Raw genomic sequence first — 14783 nt, 5'->3', positions numbered from 1 at the left:
CGTCGTATCAAACACTAGGTCTTTTGCACTAGGTCGTGTGTCACTGGATTGAGCAGATCGGTGTCTCCAACTGGGATGAGTGTTCACAGGCATTCCCAAAACTGCCAGAGTTTCTGTTAACTAACAGAGGAGTCCCCTAGATTCTGTGCAGTATACATCATGAGTTCAAGAGGGAAAATGTGATCAAGGGAAGCCAGAGAATTTTTAATGAGCTGAGAAAGTGAAAAGTGACATTTTTTTTCTTTATTTTCTCATTTCCCCCAGCCATGAAGGGAGAGCATTTATTTGCTGGCAGTGCTCCATTCATCCGGCGGGTCTATCTCCTTGGTGGTGAGCTGGTGGTCCTGCAGCCCACTACAGGAGAGGCGACAATAGGAGACAGCTTCCACCAGATCACAGACTTCAACGACCTCCCCACCTCCCTCTTCGCCTGCAATGTGGACCAGTCTGTGTTTGAAGAGCAGGAGGGCAAGGTGAGGTCAAGCTATTGTCACAGTCGCACCAGGGTACATCTTATGTGATGGTGCCAGTCCAGCTAATGCTGTGGGTTTCTTGTCTGCTGTAATAAATGGCTGTCAAAATACTGGTACTGAATGGATTATGTTCTTATGGGTTAAGTCAAGGGCTTTGTATACTCATTCATCTCAGCATTGTCCTGTGATTGACCCACACCAAGTGTAATAATGAGACAAAACTAGGTAGCGGATTACGCTTTTTTATTTAGTATAGCAGTTTTGTAAATAGGTCGTAGCTTATCAGAAGATGAAAGACAGTGTTAGCCATGTGTGGCTGAAGGGTTTTGCAGAATTTCTAATGCTGATTGATAAAGAACTTTCATCTTGGAATTGCAAAGATACATATTTGAACATGTGATGGATACATTGCTACAGTACCTGTTTAATTTTCAGGGGTGCTAGAACAGTCTAATAGGTAAGCAGTTCCAATGCTGTGCATTAGATGAGTATAGAATAAAATATCTCAGTTTTTAATATAGGTCATATCAGGTATGACGTTTTATAGACTCTCATCCAATCCACTCCATCCTTATTTATGAATCTAGTCTGAATTTTGCAGGGGAACAAGGGAGCCAAGGAGCAAGGGAGCCATTTTAACAATTTTTTATCACTCAGGTTTTATTGCACACAAAGGGCAGTCTTTTGGGTGATGCATGAATGCTATTAAGCTAGGATGCTAGGATACTTAGCATGATGCAATGAAGGACATACTAATAGGTCTCCTTTAGTTACTCTATTCATTATTTGCCATAATAGTGCTTGTGGAATGTGCCTTTTATGAAATGAATACATCTGTTTTTGAAGAAAAATTAATATAAGTGAGGATTTTATTCTATTTGCTAGCCTAGTCTGATGCATTAGCCTGCTATTTAAATGTTCATCTTTAAGAGCTATGAATCCAATTTGTTATTATTTCATGTTTGCTGATATCTCTATGCCAGAGCCTATAGACAAACTGATGTTGCTAATAGCCAGTCCCACTCAGATAGTGCTATTCATGCATTCAAACAGCATTCTTCTCTATATTTTGCTCTAGTTTTCATTGTTATAAAATCTGATGCAAATTATTTCAGCCTTTGTGGTATATCATTGAATGTATCAATATATCATTATGTCATAGTCAAAAGCCTGCCATGGAAATTCCTTTTTGGTTAGTATTTACATTTTCACCAATGTCATGCAGCATCCACTCAGTAACTCAACGGCTTGATAATTGCATTTATTGAAATACTCTGTAGTATGCTGGAGCTATTCATTAACAATTTTCCTTTTGTGATACTATTTGTTTATTCAAATATTATGTTGTTTGGCAAGGTATCAAAGTATATCCCAAAGTAGCAGCAGTATAACTGTTCTGCATCTCACAGACTACAGCTCATTGGCTTCAAAAAGAGCTCAGGGTCTGACTAGAATATTGGATTTTGGACTGACAAGTGGACCTGTTGTGATGACTTATGTCATTGATTTTTATAGCTTGCAGGCACTTGGGACCAGCCTCACAAAAAGTTTGACTTTAACATTTGCCTTTCTCTGCAGTCTTGACGTTTCCTGAGCTCCTGCAGATGAACCTTAAATTGCCTTCAGATACACATGTGGCAAATGTGTTCAGGCTGGGGGGGTCTGCATTTCCCCTCCTCTAGTCACTTGTCTCCTGCATCCCCATGAATTCCATCAGTGACTAGTAATCAGAAGAGTTGCGACCGCCCATGTCCCCAGAGCAATAAAAGCTCCCAGATTGATGATTGGATTTGCCAAACATCCAGAAAGCAGCCGAGAACTCCAGATTCGCACATCCTAACGATATGACAGACAGGCAGGACGGACTGTGGCTGTTGCACCCTACCCCCCAAAGAACAGGCCCCCTCCCCACCTCCACAGCCTGATTGGGAAGCTCTGGTGTGTCTAAAGGAGCACACACTGCTCCTTCTCCTTTCATTCCTGATTCGCACTGCTGTCAAACATTTGATTGCACTCTGAACCTCTGGAGGAGGTTCCGCTTGCACAGCTGAGCCTCTGAATCAATTTAATAGGCCAGATGATATTCATGCCTATGAAATGCCTAGGTGGTGCATAGCCTCAGCCTCTGTATACATAGTGTTGCAGGCAGTGTTTGCACACTCCAAAAATAGTGTTGCTGACTGGTGGAATTTTGAAAATCAGCTGGTTTTAAGTCCTCTGCATGGCATACTAGAACAGGAATGACATTGCCGACTTCTGGTTACTATAATAATGCTGTCACCAGCTGTCCCTACCTCATGTCCATGATTCTTATCATATGTTCCCCCTTGTCATCACAAATGCAAAACTGCAAACTGCAAACTCATGCCATCAGTGAGCTGTTTCTCACCTCTGTCCCTCAGTATGGGTATTTACCTTTCACAGGAAATCACTTTAAGAGCCAGTGATGTCAAAAGGTATAAACAGTCCACATGTGGCATAGCTGTCTTTCTTATACACTTCTCCTGTGTCTTCTTCTGGGATTACTCGGCATCTGTCATTGATATCCGGAGAAAGAATGAATACATATCTCAAGACAGGTTCATTTGGGTCAGAGGCCGGTACTTGAGTTGACGGCAGGACCAAATCAAGACATTTTTTTGTCACGTGTAGTAGTAGTCTGCCTCTTTAGTTATGCCCGGTGAGGAAACCATGTTCTCATAAAGTGGTTATTTACCATATTAGCATATAATGCATTATTTAGCATACAATTCACTTTGAAACTCTGTTTCCATTTATTACTGTTCTTGTTTGTATGAGCCGTGTTGCCTGTGATTCCCTTTTAAACCTGGTCCTTCCTGGAGTAATATGACCTGCTCCCTTTGTGTTATGAACCCCAGGAACCACACTCAACCCAGCACTGCCACGCCTACTTGCACACACCCCCGATCTGATTCACCAGAGTTCTAGAATGCACCTGATCCTTATTCTCCTCAGCACTGCCTCCTTTATAAGTTTCCCTCCCCCATGTTCACATCACGAAATATTGCTACTCCATGGTGTATACCGAGCATTCTAGAATCTTGTTTGTCTTCCTGGTTTTTGACTTCTGCCTGTTTTTAGACTTCGTCTCCCACCTGACCCCTGGACACCCCCCAGACTCTGCCCCATGTTATCAACCTTGGAACAACCTGACCGTGAATACCTTCCTGACCCCACGGATCTGTTTCATTGCAGTAATAAAACCTCTTGCAATTGGACTTGTGTGTGTGTGTTCAGTCGTTACAGAATACTTCGCCAATCTATGGATCCAGCAGAGATTCAAGACAGACTGGCCCAACAAGAAGTCGTCATTGCTTGAACTACATGAGATGGTTTAGAGACTTTCACAGGTGGCTTTTACCTCAACTGCTGTGTTTCCTTCACCATCTCCCACAGCCGTTCATTGCATACCCTTTGCTGTGTGGTGCAGGAACTTCCTCATGCAATGTTCCATGTATGTCTCCCATTATGCCGCGTTTTTTTATCACTAAAGCAGACCACATACAATTTGTATTATAACTGACTGGCGAGACAGGTGCATGGGGAACCGCCCTATGGGACAGCCAGGACCCAGTGTTACAGTCAGAGACAGGATTCTACAATCTTTTCAAGGCTGATTTCGATCATCCTGCTGGTGGGAGAGATCCCGGAACGGTTTTGTGCGAGATGCCTGTTTTTTAGACCTTGTCTCCCGCCTGACCCCTAGACAGCCCCTGGACTCTGCTCTGTGTTATCAACCTTGGAACAACCTGACTGTGAATACCTGACTGACCCCATGGATCTGTTTGATTGCAGTAATGAAACCTCTTGCAATTGGATCCTCTTCCTTGTGTGTGTGTTCAATCGTTACACTTTGGCTAGCTCATTAGGGGTCTAGACCTTCTTCATTCCGTTGCTAATGTCGGTTATTAGAAGCACTGTATAAAAGCACTACAAATTAATCTGAATTTCAGTTTGAGTTTTGTTATAATGTAAATCTAGTAGCCAAGATTTTGGATGAACATTAGATAATTAATCTGGCGTAAGACATGCTGTTTACAGAAGGAAATATTCTGTAAAAAAGAAAATGCTTCATCTAATATAACAAATCAGACTGTCTGCAGAAATGAAACAAACAGGAGACAGTCTCGGCACTGGAGTGTGGCAATCTTCTGCCAGGTTAATTCCTCATAACCAATCCAATTCCACTCCTTTGGATGCCATTACAAGATCACTGTGTTTCCACATATCGCACTCAAGCAATAAGTGAATTTTCATCTATTAGCATCAAAGATGCCTCAGTTGTGCAGTAAATCTAAGAGGGAAAGTTTTTCCATCTACTCAGTGAGCAATTCAAAGGCAGTCTTCATGTAAAAGTCTGCATGTGAACAGAAATGACTGGAAAATTTTACCATCACAACCATATACAACTATTATAATACTATGTACTATTATACTGTATTCTATTATATACTGCAATATTGTCCTCTGCAATATTTATTTTGCAAGAGGCTGCAATATGCAAATCACCTCTCTAACACATCACATTTCTTCTTGTGTGCTGTAAGCAGCCTGACCTGTCTCAAACTTTGGAGATTCATGCTATCTGTGTGTTTTGATGGGTCGCCACATTCAAACTTTCCAACAGGCTTCAATAATATTGATGTAATTCTGCTGGCCTGAGTGCCGCAGGGCACAGGGCAGGATGCACAGACTTCCTCGACGGTGCAAGACGTTTATTACCATTAAACATAGATGACAAAGGTGGCACTCACATAAGACATCTATGGTGAACATGATAACACGTGGAACATTTGCCGACTAACACATGAAATGGTGATAACACAAACAGACGTGCAGCTACAGCATTGTGTACATATATCGTCAGTTACACAAAGTAGCGACAATGACCAACGAGGGTGCACACACTGACAGGGGTTTAAATAGGCAGGCAAACATTCAACTGTAAACCCTGTGCAGGTGTGTGCAATCCCAGGGGGGGGCATGGTTACAAATAATACACATGTGAATCTCCCTACATGCGTGGGTCATACCATGTGAGTCGTGGGGGGAGGAGCGTTCCGTGACAGTACCCACTCCCAAGGGGCACGGCTCCCGAAGCATCCTATTCCTGGACAGTGAATCCCAGGCCACCGTGCACATACACAGGCACCGCATGGCAATGCCCGGTGCCCACCTAACACAAGGCAGGCCAGGAAACACCAGCCAGGGAGACCTCTCTGAAAGAAGGAGAAAGGCGAAGTCCCTGCCTCTCTCGGGGCAGTCCGGTACACTCCCCATGACGTGATGCGCCTATAAACATGCAAAAGTTGTGAGTACACACAAACAATTGCACCGTTAGACCAACACATACGGTGCTGTGATGCAAGCGCCTGCTAACCCCACAGGCTCTGGAAACGTGTTCTTGGCACCAATGGACACAACGGGGTGCATGTCCTCCCCGGTTCCGAGCGTGTCACCTCCCCTAATGGTCCTCCTTTCACCTGCCGCTCTAGGAGTGCCCCAGAGGAACTCCTGCGCCAGGACTTTGGGTGGACCCTTCCAGTCCTCCTGGTGAGTTCGCAGAAGCAGAAGAACTCGGGCTTTATCCTCTTTGGCTGGAAACCTCACCGACTCCACCTCACCGCCTTTACTGCAGTCCTTTTGGAGTGCCTCAGCTCTCCTTGGCCCTGGCTCCATAGCCCTAGCCCCCCTCAAAAAAAATTTCCAGGGGCATTCCTCTCCACCTCCGGAGTTTCTGCAAACGCCTGTCGCGGTCCTCTCCCCAATCTCCTGGGATCCCAGCAGCAGCTTGTGTGTGTGTGTGTGTGTGTGTGTGTGTGTGTGTGTGTGTGTGTGTGTGTGTGTGTGTGTGTGTGACTTTTTACCTAGTTACTAGGTTGGCTAAAGTTCAGAGTGAAAAGTTGGAACTGTATCTCAGTAAGATGACACTGCTAAAAGATATATCATATGGAAAAAATGTTATCCTCTCCAGAGAGACATTAAAATTCCAGTGTCACTCTTTTTATTGGCTTGGCCAACATTTGATATGCAATGCTGCCACTGGTATTTTACAGGCTTTGTGGTCAATAAATATTTGAACTATGAAGCCAATCAGTTTTAGTTGAGTCCTTCTGGGAGTTTATGCATTCATAATGTAGCTTTTGTCATCATACTATAAGAAAACATGATGTCTAATTTGATAATAATATAGCCCCATAGACGAGTGTATTTCCTTATTTGTAGTTTTAAGCTGCAATGATGTGAGGCTCTTTTTGTTCTTTTGCATACAGCTTTGAAGGTTAGCTAAAGATGTCTTACATTTTGTCTTGTGATTCACTAGCATTTTGGCCTTTCCCCTTCTGCTCCTGGTATGTTGTGGATTATGTAAGCATGTGAAATCTCCATAACTGCATGCCCAATCCCAGCTGTGTGGAATGTATTTGCCTTGAAGGCCTTCCTTAGTTATGCAAGGTTCATGCCCTCCATGAGCTCAGCTCATAAATTTATCTGTGTCATAAGTGACATGTGACCTGTGCTCTTGTGCATCACAAATCTAATGTGGCTTAACAAACAGTGTATCAAAAATGATAATAGACCATTATTGCCAATTATTGAATTGTTTAACATTTCATACATGTCATGCACAAATTTACTATATTTGTTTTGTTGACCTTGACACCAGTGCAAAAGGTTTGCTGCAAAAACAGCTTTGGGGTTTGGGAATAATGCTTTGTTTTTGGCAAACCAAAGGATCTACAAAAGAACTGTATTTCTATCCTGGCATTCAGAGTCTTCATCATTCTCTGTCCAAAATCATGAAACATTGTGTGGGAAAGACAGCCGAGGGGTCCAGGCTCTGATTTATAGTAATCACGGAACAGAGAGGGTCTATTAAGATACAGCTGTTTCCTGGATTAGCTGTGCGATTGATATTTATTGGAACAGAGGCTGGGTAGCCCCACATTGTTTATTTGAGCCAAGAACTCCATGTTCCTAGTTAAGGTTTTAATGTCTAATAGGCTTTTGTTGGGCACTTTCGGGATACGCCCTACTAATGTGATGACGAATGTAAACCGTCTGATGCAGCCATAGTGCAGAGGTAAGGGTGAACGTGCTCGCGTGTGCACACTGCTCTGACTGTGATGATCATGGAATTCTGTATACTTTTGCAAGCTGGTCCATCGTATTGAAATGTTAATATGAGCTGAAAGTATGCACTTGTGAGTTAGTGTACAGCCTTACTATTCTGAGATTCTGGAAATAGAGCACACACACAAACACATACACACACGTATGCACGCACACCACAACACACCTGCTCACACTCACACTCTCTCAACATTACTCACAGTGAGGGCTCTTTTTAAGAATTCTACCTAGATTGGTGCTATTGTGACCTGCCGCCTCTGCAGCTTAGCTGCTACAGAAAGCAGCAGAATGTTTGCAGTGATTAATGATCTATGCCACTGTACAAGCAAAACAATAAGCAGTCATCATTAAGCAGTCAGAATTAAATGTCAGTCTTTTTTCTTTTTTGAGCAAAGTTTTCGGTGGCTTTCAGTAAGCTTAGGTGCAGCTTTTTTCCACTATAGTGGAAACTGTGCAGTTACCTTAGGCTTTGAAAAACTCAGTATTAATGCAACATACATCTTGGACCGTTTAGTTGGATGCTGCTATGCAGTGATGACATGGTAATTCTATGGACACACCTAGTCAATTGAAGTCATGTAGGTGGGATTTTGTCAGACAAATGTCTTAGTCTTAGAAAACCTCATTGTCAGGTTCATGATCATGAATGAGGAACAAAAGGCTACATATTGATCTGTGAAATATATTTATTTATTTAAATTAATCTGTTTAATCATCTTTAACAGGGTTGAAAACCTTTGACAGAAAATGGCAGTGATGTGGAATTACAACGGTTCCACATACCTTTTTTGGCACCACCAGATAGATCAGGGTCATTCTGCAACTGATTTTATTAAAGAAAACAACTCTGCAGTATGGCTAGCTCAAATCTGTCATCCGTCCTTCTCTGCCTACCTCCAGCCAGGTGGGCTTGGCAAGGGAGGCATCAGAGGGATGCCATTCCCAATCCCTACACTGACACAAGACAGGGTTTATCCATAATTTGTAATCCCAGTTCTGGGAAAACTGGCATAAAAACCTTGGAAGCATGGAAGCATCATATGCTGCTGTGTATTTCCAGGTTTTGGGAATGGGAAATATGGGATTTGGTCCTTATGGGATATGATCCTTCACTTTTTCATCACCTAATTAAGTAAATCTACATGCATAAAACCTTTCAGAAACTATTTTTAAATGAGTAAGTGTCTAAGCCAAGTCTTTCACAAGACGGAAGAATGGAGGCTGATATATATTGAACCAAATATGATCCAGGCCATCAGCGTAGAGTAGAGCAGTACAGCTAAAACCAAGTTAGCACGACTCATATGTAGGTCCTGCTATATATAACAGACTATTAAGTATGGTATAATATGGTAGTCATGGTATGTTTTTTTTTTCTTTGACCAACCTTAACAAAATAAAAAAGTATCAGTGTTTTGAGAATTTCCCCAAGTGATTAATTGGTGAAAGCCAGAGATGAAAAATATTACCGTAAATCTCAGAAGTCTTTATTTGTTTCCACACAGTTTCTGTCCTTTTGGCATTTCTCCTGTTATTGCGACTTTGTCACCTCTGCTCTGATCAAGCGAGCACAAAGAATCATAAAAGAGGAATCATTCTCACCCTTTTTCAGACTGAAACATCACTGAGGTTTCACAACACACCGGGGGAAAGTCAAACTCCATGTCCAAGGCTCTTCATCTTTCCATCATCTGTGATGTTTAATGATACCGTTTATTATGACATTTTGAAGTCCAGATCATAGGCTGACATTAATATTCCTCTGTAACATTAAGGTTTGCCCTGTAACATCTGGCTTGATATTAGCGATCACTTTACCTCCCAGTGCTCATTTGTCTGAGCTTGCTCAGCCCCAGCTGTTTGAGACAAATTTTTCCTTTTTCTATACTGCATCAAGTTAACCCAATGGTTCAGAAATGCTATCACCCAAGACCTTTTAATGCAGGAAGATTAGATGCAGAAAGATTAGATGCACGTCTAACTGTTCAGATTTGGCATTTAGGGCATGAGACGGGGAGATTATATACGATCCATCCTTAGCCAGATTGTTGCTTTGCCAATTGGCAAGTGAATCCAGTGGAGAAACAATGCTTCAGTGTTTCAACATTCCAGTGTGACAGTGCTCCAGTGCCTAAATGTTCCAGTGCTCTAGTGTTGAGTTGAAGTTGAAGTGCTGCTATGCCAGAGGCTGCTGAGTAGAGTTTGTAGAGATCCATCATCAGCAAGGACCTGGCTAAACCTGCACACTTCCACTTAAGAGCTCATTTGCAGCTGAGGAATATGTTTTGGTGGCTCATGGCTTATATGGTTTGGGTGCCTTGTGAAAACAAATTATTTATTGGGCTTGACATTCTTTGTCTCATTTTACTGGGTCCGAATGAAACCTTGCATATGCAGCGAAAGTGCACTAAAGCTAAGTCATATATTGGAGGATTGTCTCCTTGTTTGTTTATACAAATGTGCGCCTCTGTTATTAGCCAGATTCAGCTGTGTTCCCAAAGTATTTGTAACATTGCATGCATAAAACCTTTCATAAGTTCTTTTTAAATTAGAGAGCCAGGTCTTTCATGAGACACAAAATATGCCATCGGCCATCAACTAAGTTCAGAGTAACACAACTCATAAGTGTATGCCAGTGTAGCATCAGTGTGGTTTTCAAGTCACAGTCAGGAATGGCTGCCACCAGCCTTGAGTACTGCAGCAGCAAAAGATGATCTGGAGTGATAATGACATCCCAGCTAAGACAAAAGATGTACACATGATTCTCTGGTAGCAAGCCTGGTATCAGTCCCCCAGCAAACATGGTTCTGTCGTTCCAGACTTTGAATATATGGAGGGTGAGAAAAACAGAGGACCCAGAAAGTTTTTTTCATGAGTGCAAATTTGATATATGAATGCAAATTGTGATGTACTGTTTACATCTGTTTGAGAACACACCAGTGTTCAAACCATGTCAAAGGTTTCCGCATACCTCTATAAAAGGATATATTCACAGTGAAATTGGTTTAATACACATTAATAAAAATTAATTGTGTATTATAATATTAACAATTAATTAATTAATAATTAATAATACACAATTACTTTTTATTAATGTGTATTAAACCAATTTCACTGTGAATATATCCTTCTATAGAGGTATGCGGAAACCTTTGACATGGTTTGAACACTGGTGTGTTCTCAAACTGATGTAAATAAGCTCGTAAGCAGTGCCATTGTACATTTGATGTAATACACACCATTCAAAGTAACTGCTTTCAAAGTGTGTGCCATAGGGTGCAGAGGTTTGAGTGTAGCTTGCTGTTGTTAGTAAGAGCACTGTAGTGTATAATGACATATAGAGATGAATTTCTAGTTACATACTCCATTTCTAGGGATCAGATAAGGCTTACCTTGGACTTGGAAATATAAACTGACATTTACTTGTGCCCCTAAACACTAGTCTGGTATTTAGTTTTTAACAAAAAATCATGTCAAGACAATTGTCATTACTAATATAGTTTTACTTTTATCTGTAACCAAATATATGTTCCTTAGAATAGTCTGTATTTATGCTGTGGTGCCTATCCACAAGACCACTCTTTTACAGTGTGAGTGCACATGCGTGTCTGTGTGTGTGTGTTTATCAGGGGAAAATCTGAGCTGGATGTTTCCTCTGTTGGAGTGGAAAACTGCTAGAAATCTATGGAGTGTCCTAGTAGCCTGAGGCTGTTGCTTACATAATCACCTCCACCAAGGAGTTTTATGTGCGTGCGTGTGTGTGTGTGTGTGTGTGTGCCTGGCTGTCTGTGTGTATGTATGCCTGTGTGTGTGGAGGAGTTTGTATTTGCATCTTTGTGCATATGTGTCATCATTTACTAGATGGTTTCCTAGGTCTTAATTTGGTATTCTGTACCAGTTCTGTAAGTTACCTGTAGGTAAAGCAGTTCACACTACCCAAGATTGATTAGCCAGTTTGCTGGGAATAGATATTGATTTTTCTCGCACTCATGCATGGAAATGATGAATCCACTGTCCTCAAATGCGGGATGAAAGGTCAGTATATTTCTGGGTTATATTCTGATGGCAGTCAGTGCTGGCCTATACTTTCTTGCTAAGACTCATGGACTGTAAATAGCGCAGCCTAACAGCAGCTCTTTATAAATCTTATTGATTTTGATCCTCTCATGTCATCTGCCAATGACTGTAATTAGAAACCTCCATATAGTCTAGCTGAAAAACATCTGTTCTGAATGTTCTAAATTCTATAACCTTCCCATTCATGCTAATGATTGTAAAAAGGGCATTTACACACATAAAGTTTTGACTGCTTGAATTTATTTATAACTTAATTCTCTGCCAAATGTTAGAATACCTAGTTGTATTTGTGAAGTTGCATCAGAACAGAAAGAATAGTGAATCTTTTGTGTCTGTTGCAGCCAAAGCTGATATCAGATCTGCTTCTATGGTTAATTTCTTAGCACACAGGCAGAGTGCCTGGTTCTTGACGTTTACATCAAGCGTATGTTGTTTCAGATACACTGAAAAGAGAAAAAGAGAGAAAAAGAGAGAGATAGGGGGAGAGATTGAGAAACCCTTGGGGTAGATCAGCTGCTAGGCCCTGGCCCTGACATGGGCTTGGCAGTGTGGGTAGTGCAGGACCTCAGAGCACTTTACAAGCACCCATAACCTCACAACAGCCATCACCTCACAACACCCATCACTTCACAATACCCATCACCGCACAATACCTAGATGCTTGGCCTCTGACCTCCACCCTTGCACATGTCACAATAAGAGAGTCATGTCTAGTGGGAAGATTAGGATGCAGAGTTTAATCACTGTTATGATTGCAGTTAACATTAACAGTTTCATATGTTAAATATGTATAGGCAGGAATGGCAAGTTAGAGTGGAGGAAAATTTTTTAGGGTGGTCACAAAAATGAGCAGTTCTGAATTCTTATTATGTTCATTTGACAGTGCGTGGTATAGAATGGACATTGAAAGGGATAAGTGTGAGGTGATTTTTCCCTTAACAGCTACTATTAGGGCCTCTCTAGCTTGTTTCTAGAACAGGTCTCGTATGCCTCAGTTGAATCACTTATAAATCACAACTGAAGATTGAGTTCTGAGAAGCAGCACTAGATGGCAGACTTGTTTTCCTCACAGTTTGGTTCTTTGTCACCTGCCACAGCATCTTCACGGGAGTGTATAGAGAGAGAACTCAGCACTTTTTTTAAAGAAAGTTATTGATATTTATATGGGATCATATTGAGTCATACTGAGTCATATTGAGTCATATTTTATAACTGTATTGTAAAAGATTTTTATTCCTATTGTAAACTTACATAATGTTAAAATTAGTTTTATTTACAGAACATAGCCACATGGTATAGGCAAAGCATTGGGCCTGCTATGTGCATTTCAAATGTGTTCAGACACCCTGGTGAACCTTTGATATGGCTTGGTTAAAGATTGGCATGCTTTTTGACCAAAAATGATTTACATGTGATGAATTGCCTTAGTGCAGTGATTCACCCAAGAGCCCACTGAACAGTTATCTAGAATGTCTGTGAAGAAACAGCTCTAAAAAATTCTTATGGGAGTTCTAAATGCACTAAATTTGCTTTCCTCACAAGAGCAACCAAACTCTTAAAACTGCTTTACAGGGTCAAGTATATATAACTAAGACAGACAGAAAGCCAGTCCTCTTCAACAGATATCTAGTATTGTAACACAGATCCCATGTAAGACCCCTGAATTACACAGAGAGAATTGATGTTTAACATTATTGTTGAAAGTGCCTTTCACAGCATTTTACCTGAGACAGCATTTGCACCCTGACACATGCTTGTGTGCAGCTTTGGCTTTTATTTTATTAGGTGGAGTTGGGTGGTGCGGGTCTTTTGCGTGTGTTTTATTACAGCTGGAATTTTTTTTTTTTGTTAAACCACCACTGTTATGAAAGGGAGTGCTGCTAGCACCTGAACCTTCAGCACTGACTGAAGTGGAAAAAGCTCTAAATTGTTGAACTTTAGGATCATTGTCATACCACACAGTTAAGCATCCACTGGCAGCCAGCAACCAGCTAGAAGCAGCTGCTCTTAGCAAGAATGTGTGGACATGTTTTCAAGTGTGTATGTGTGTGTGCACGTGTGTAAACATAAGCATGATTGGAGAGCCTCTTCTTGAACGGTAAACAAAATCACAACAGCAATGACTGAGTGACTACTGATTCTGAGGCATGTTCATACTGTCGTGCCTCTTCCCACTACAGAGTTGTCTGCAGCAGACATTGATTTAGTGACTCATGCATTTTCCATGACTCAAACCATGCTCGAAGCTTAAGTTCCTGATTTCTTGTCTGGTATTTATGGCATAGGACCTAATATGGAGTTTTTTTAGGCAGTGCAAATGGAGGACTGATCCCTCTTTTCATCTCATGACATGCTTTGTTTCCTAAACCCACTGCAGAGGGCGCTCAGGCTGATGACCCACTCAGGCTTATTCTGAGGCTGCTTTGTATCCTCTGTTTCAGTTAGGAAGGAAATAGAGAGGTGATGGGAGGTGACACCACATACCTCTACATATTTCTCTCAAGCCTGCTTTGTCCTCTTTGGGGGGGACAAACTGGTGGCCCCTGGCCTGAGACAGTGAACAGTAATTTTTTTCTATACAGGTTTCTATCTTTTGTTTTTGGTTTTTTTCATTTGGTTCTCTTTGTCTTGCAGACCCAAGGCCTTGCAACAGTGCATGTCGTAAGCATGGCAACTGAACACTCTGTCTGCACATGCACATACTATAAGAAGCTGCTCCTGCCCTTGAGTCATTTGGTATTACTCATCATTAGACCCAATGTGGGGCAGGGGATTGTTGGAACGAGGGACAACCATTATGGTGCAGTAAAAGCAGTATTCGTATTACTCTACTTCAGGGCAGGCAGATGCCAGGGACATAGAACACTGTAATGCAGAGAGGCTAGGCAGGATGCAGGAACGAGCCTGTAAAACAAAGTGACGTTTATTTACACATAACAAAAGACAACATAACGCACATGCTAACGTACAGTTAAACACCGACAACCAACAATGACTACACAAGACTTTATATACATAAACCATAATGACACGAAACATGGAACAGGTGTGATACATGGGGAGGGCGTGGCCATGCAGACG

At 41.6% G+C, this 14783-nt stretch overlaps 2 protein-coding genes across 3 annotated transcripts in view; one reads left to right on the top strand and one right to left on the bottom strand.

The window, feature by feature from the left end:
• The window catches only part of rcan2 (regulator of calcineurin 2), a 56504-nt gene that overhangs the window by 1855 nt on the left and 39866 nt on the right, over positions 1 to 14783 (top strand). For both annotated transcript variants that reach the window (XM_081696456.1, XM_027000701.3), the window contains exon 2: positions 265 to 473. In XM_081696456.1, the coding sequence (XP_081552582.1) occupies positions 267 to 473 (207 nt within the window). In that variant the 5' untranslated portion in view covers positions 265 to 266. The remainder of the gene's footprint in view (positions 1 to 264; positions 474 to 14783) is intronic.
• On the bottom strand, positions 5195 to 6536 carry LOC145660362 (uncharacterized). Its single transcript, XM_081724971.1, has 2 exons — positions 5875 to 6536; positions 5195 to 5786 (listed from the first exon to the last, which is right to left on the bottom strand). The coding sequence occupies exons 1-2, from the start codon at positions 6171 to 6173 to the stop codon at positions 5522 to 5524; spliced, it is 564 nt and encodes a 187-aa protein (XP_081581097.1). The 5' UTR covers positions 6174 to 6536; the 3' UTR covers positions 5195 to 5521.

This window comes from Electrophorus electricus, chromosome 2 (assembly GCF_041902795.1).
Source record: "Electrophorus electricus isolate QZ-2024a chromosome 2, ASM4190279v1, whole genome shotgun sequence".
Lineage (NCBI taxonomy): Eukaryota > Metazoa > Chordata > Actinopteri > Gymnotiformes > Gymnotidae > Electrophorus > Electrophorus electricus.
Note: the sequence above shows the minus strand (reverse complement) of the source record. Positions and strands in the feature narration are given on the sequence as shown.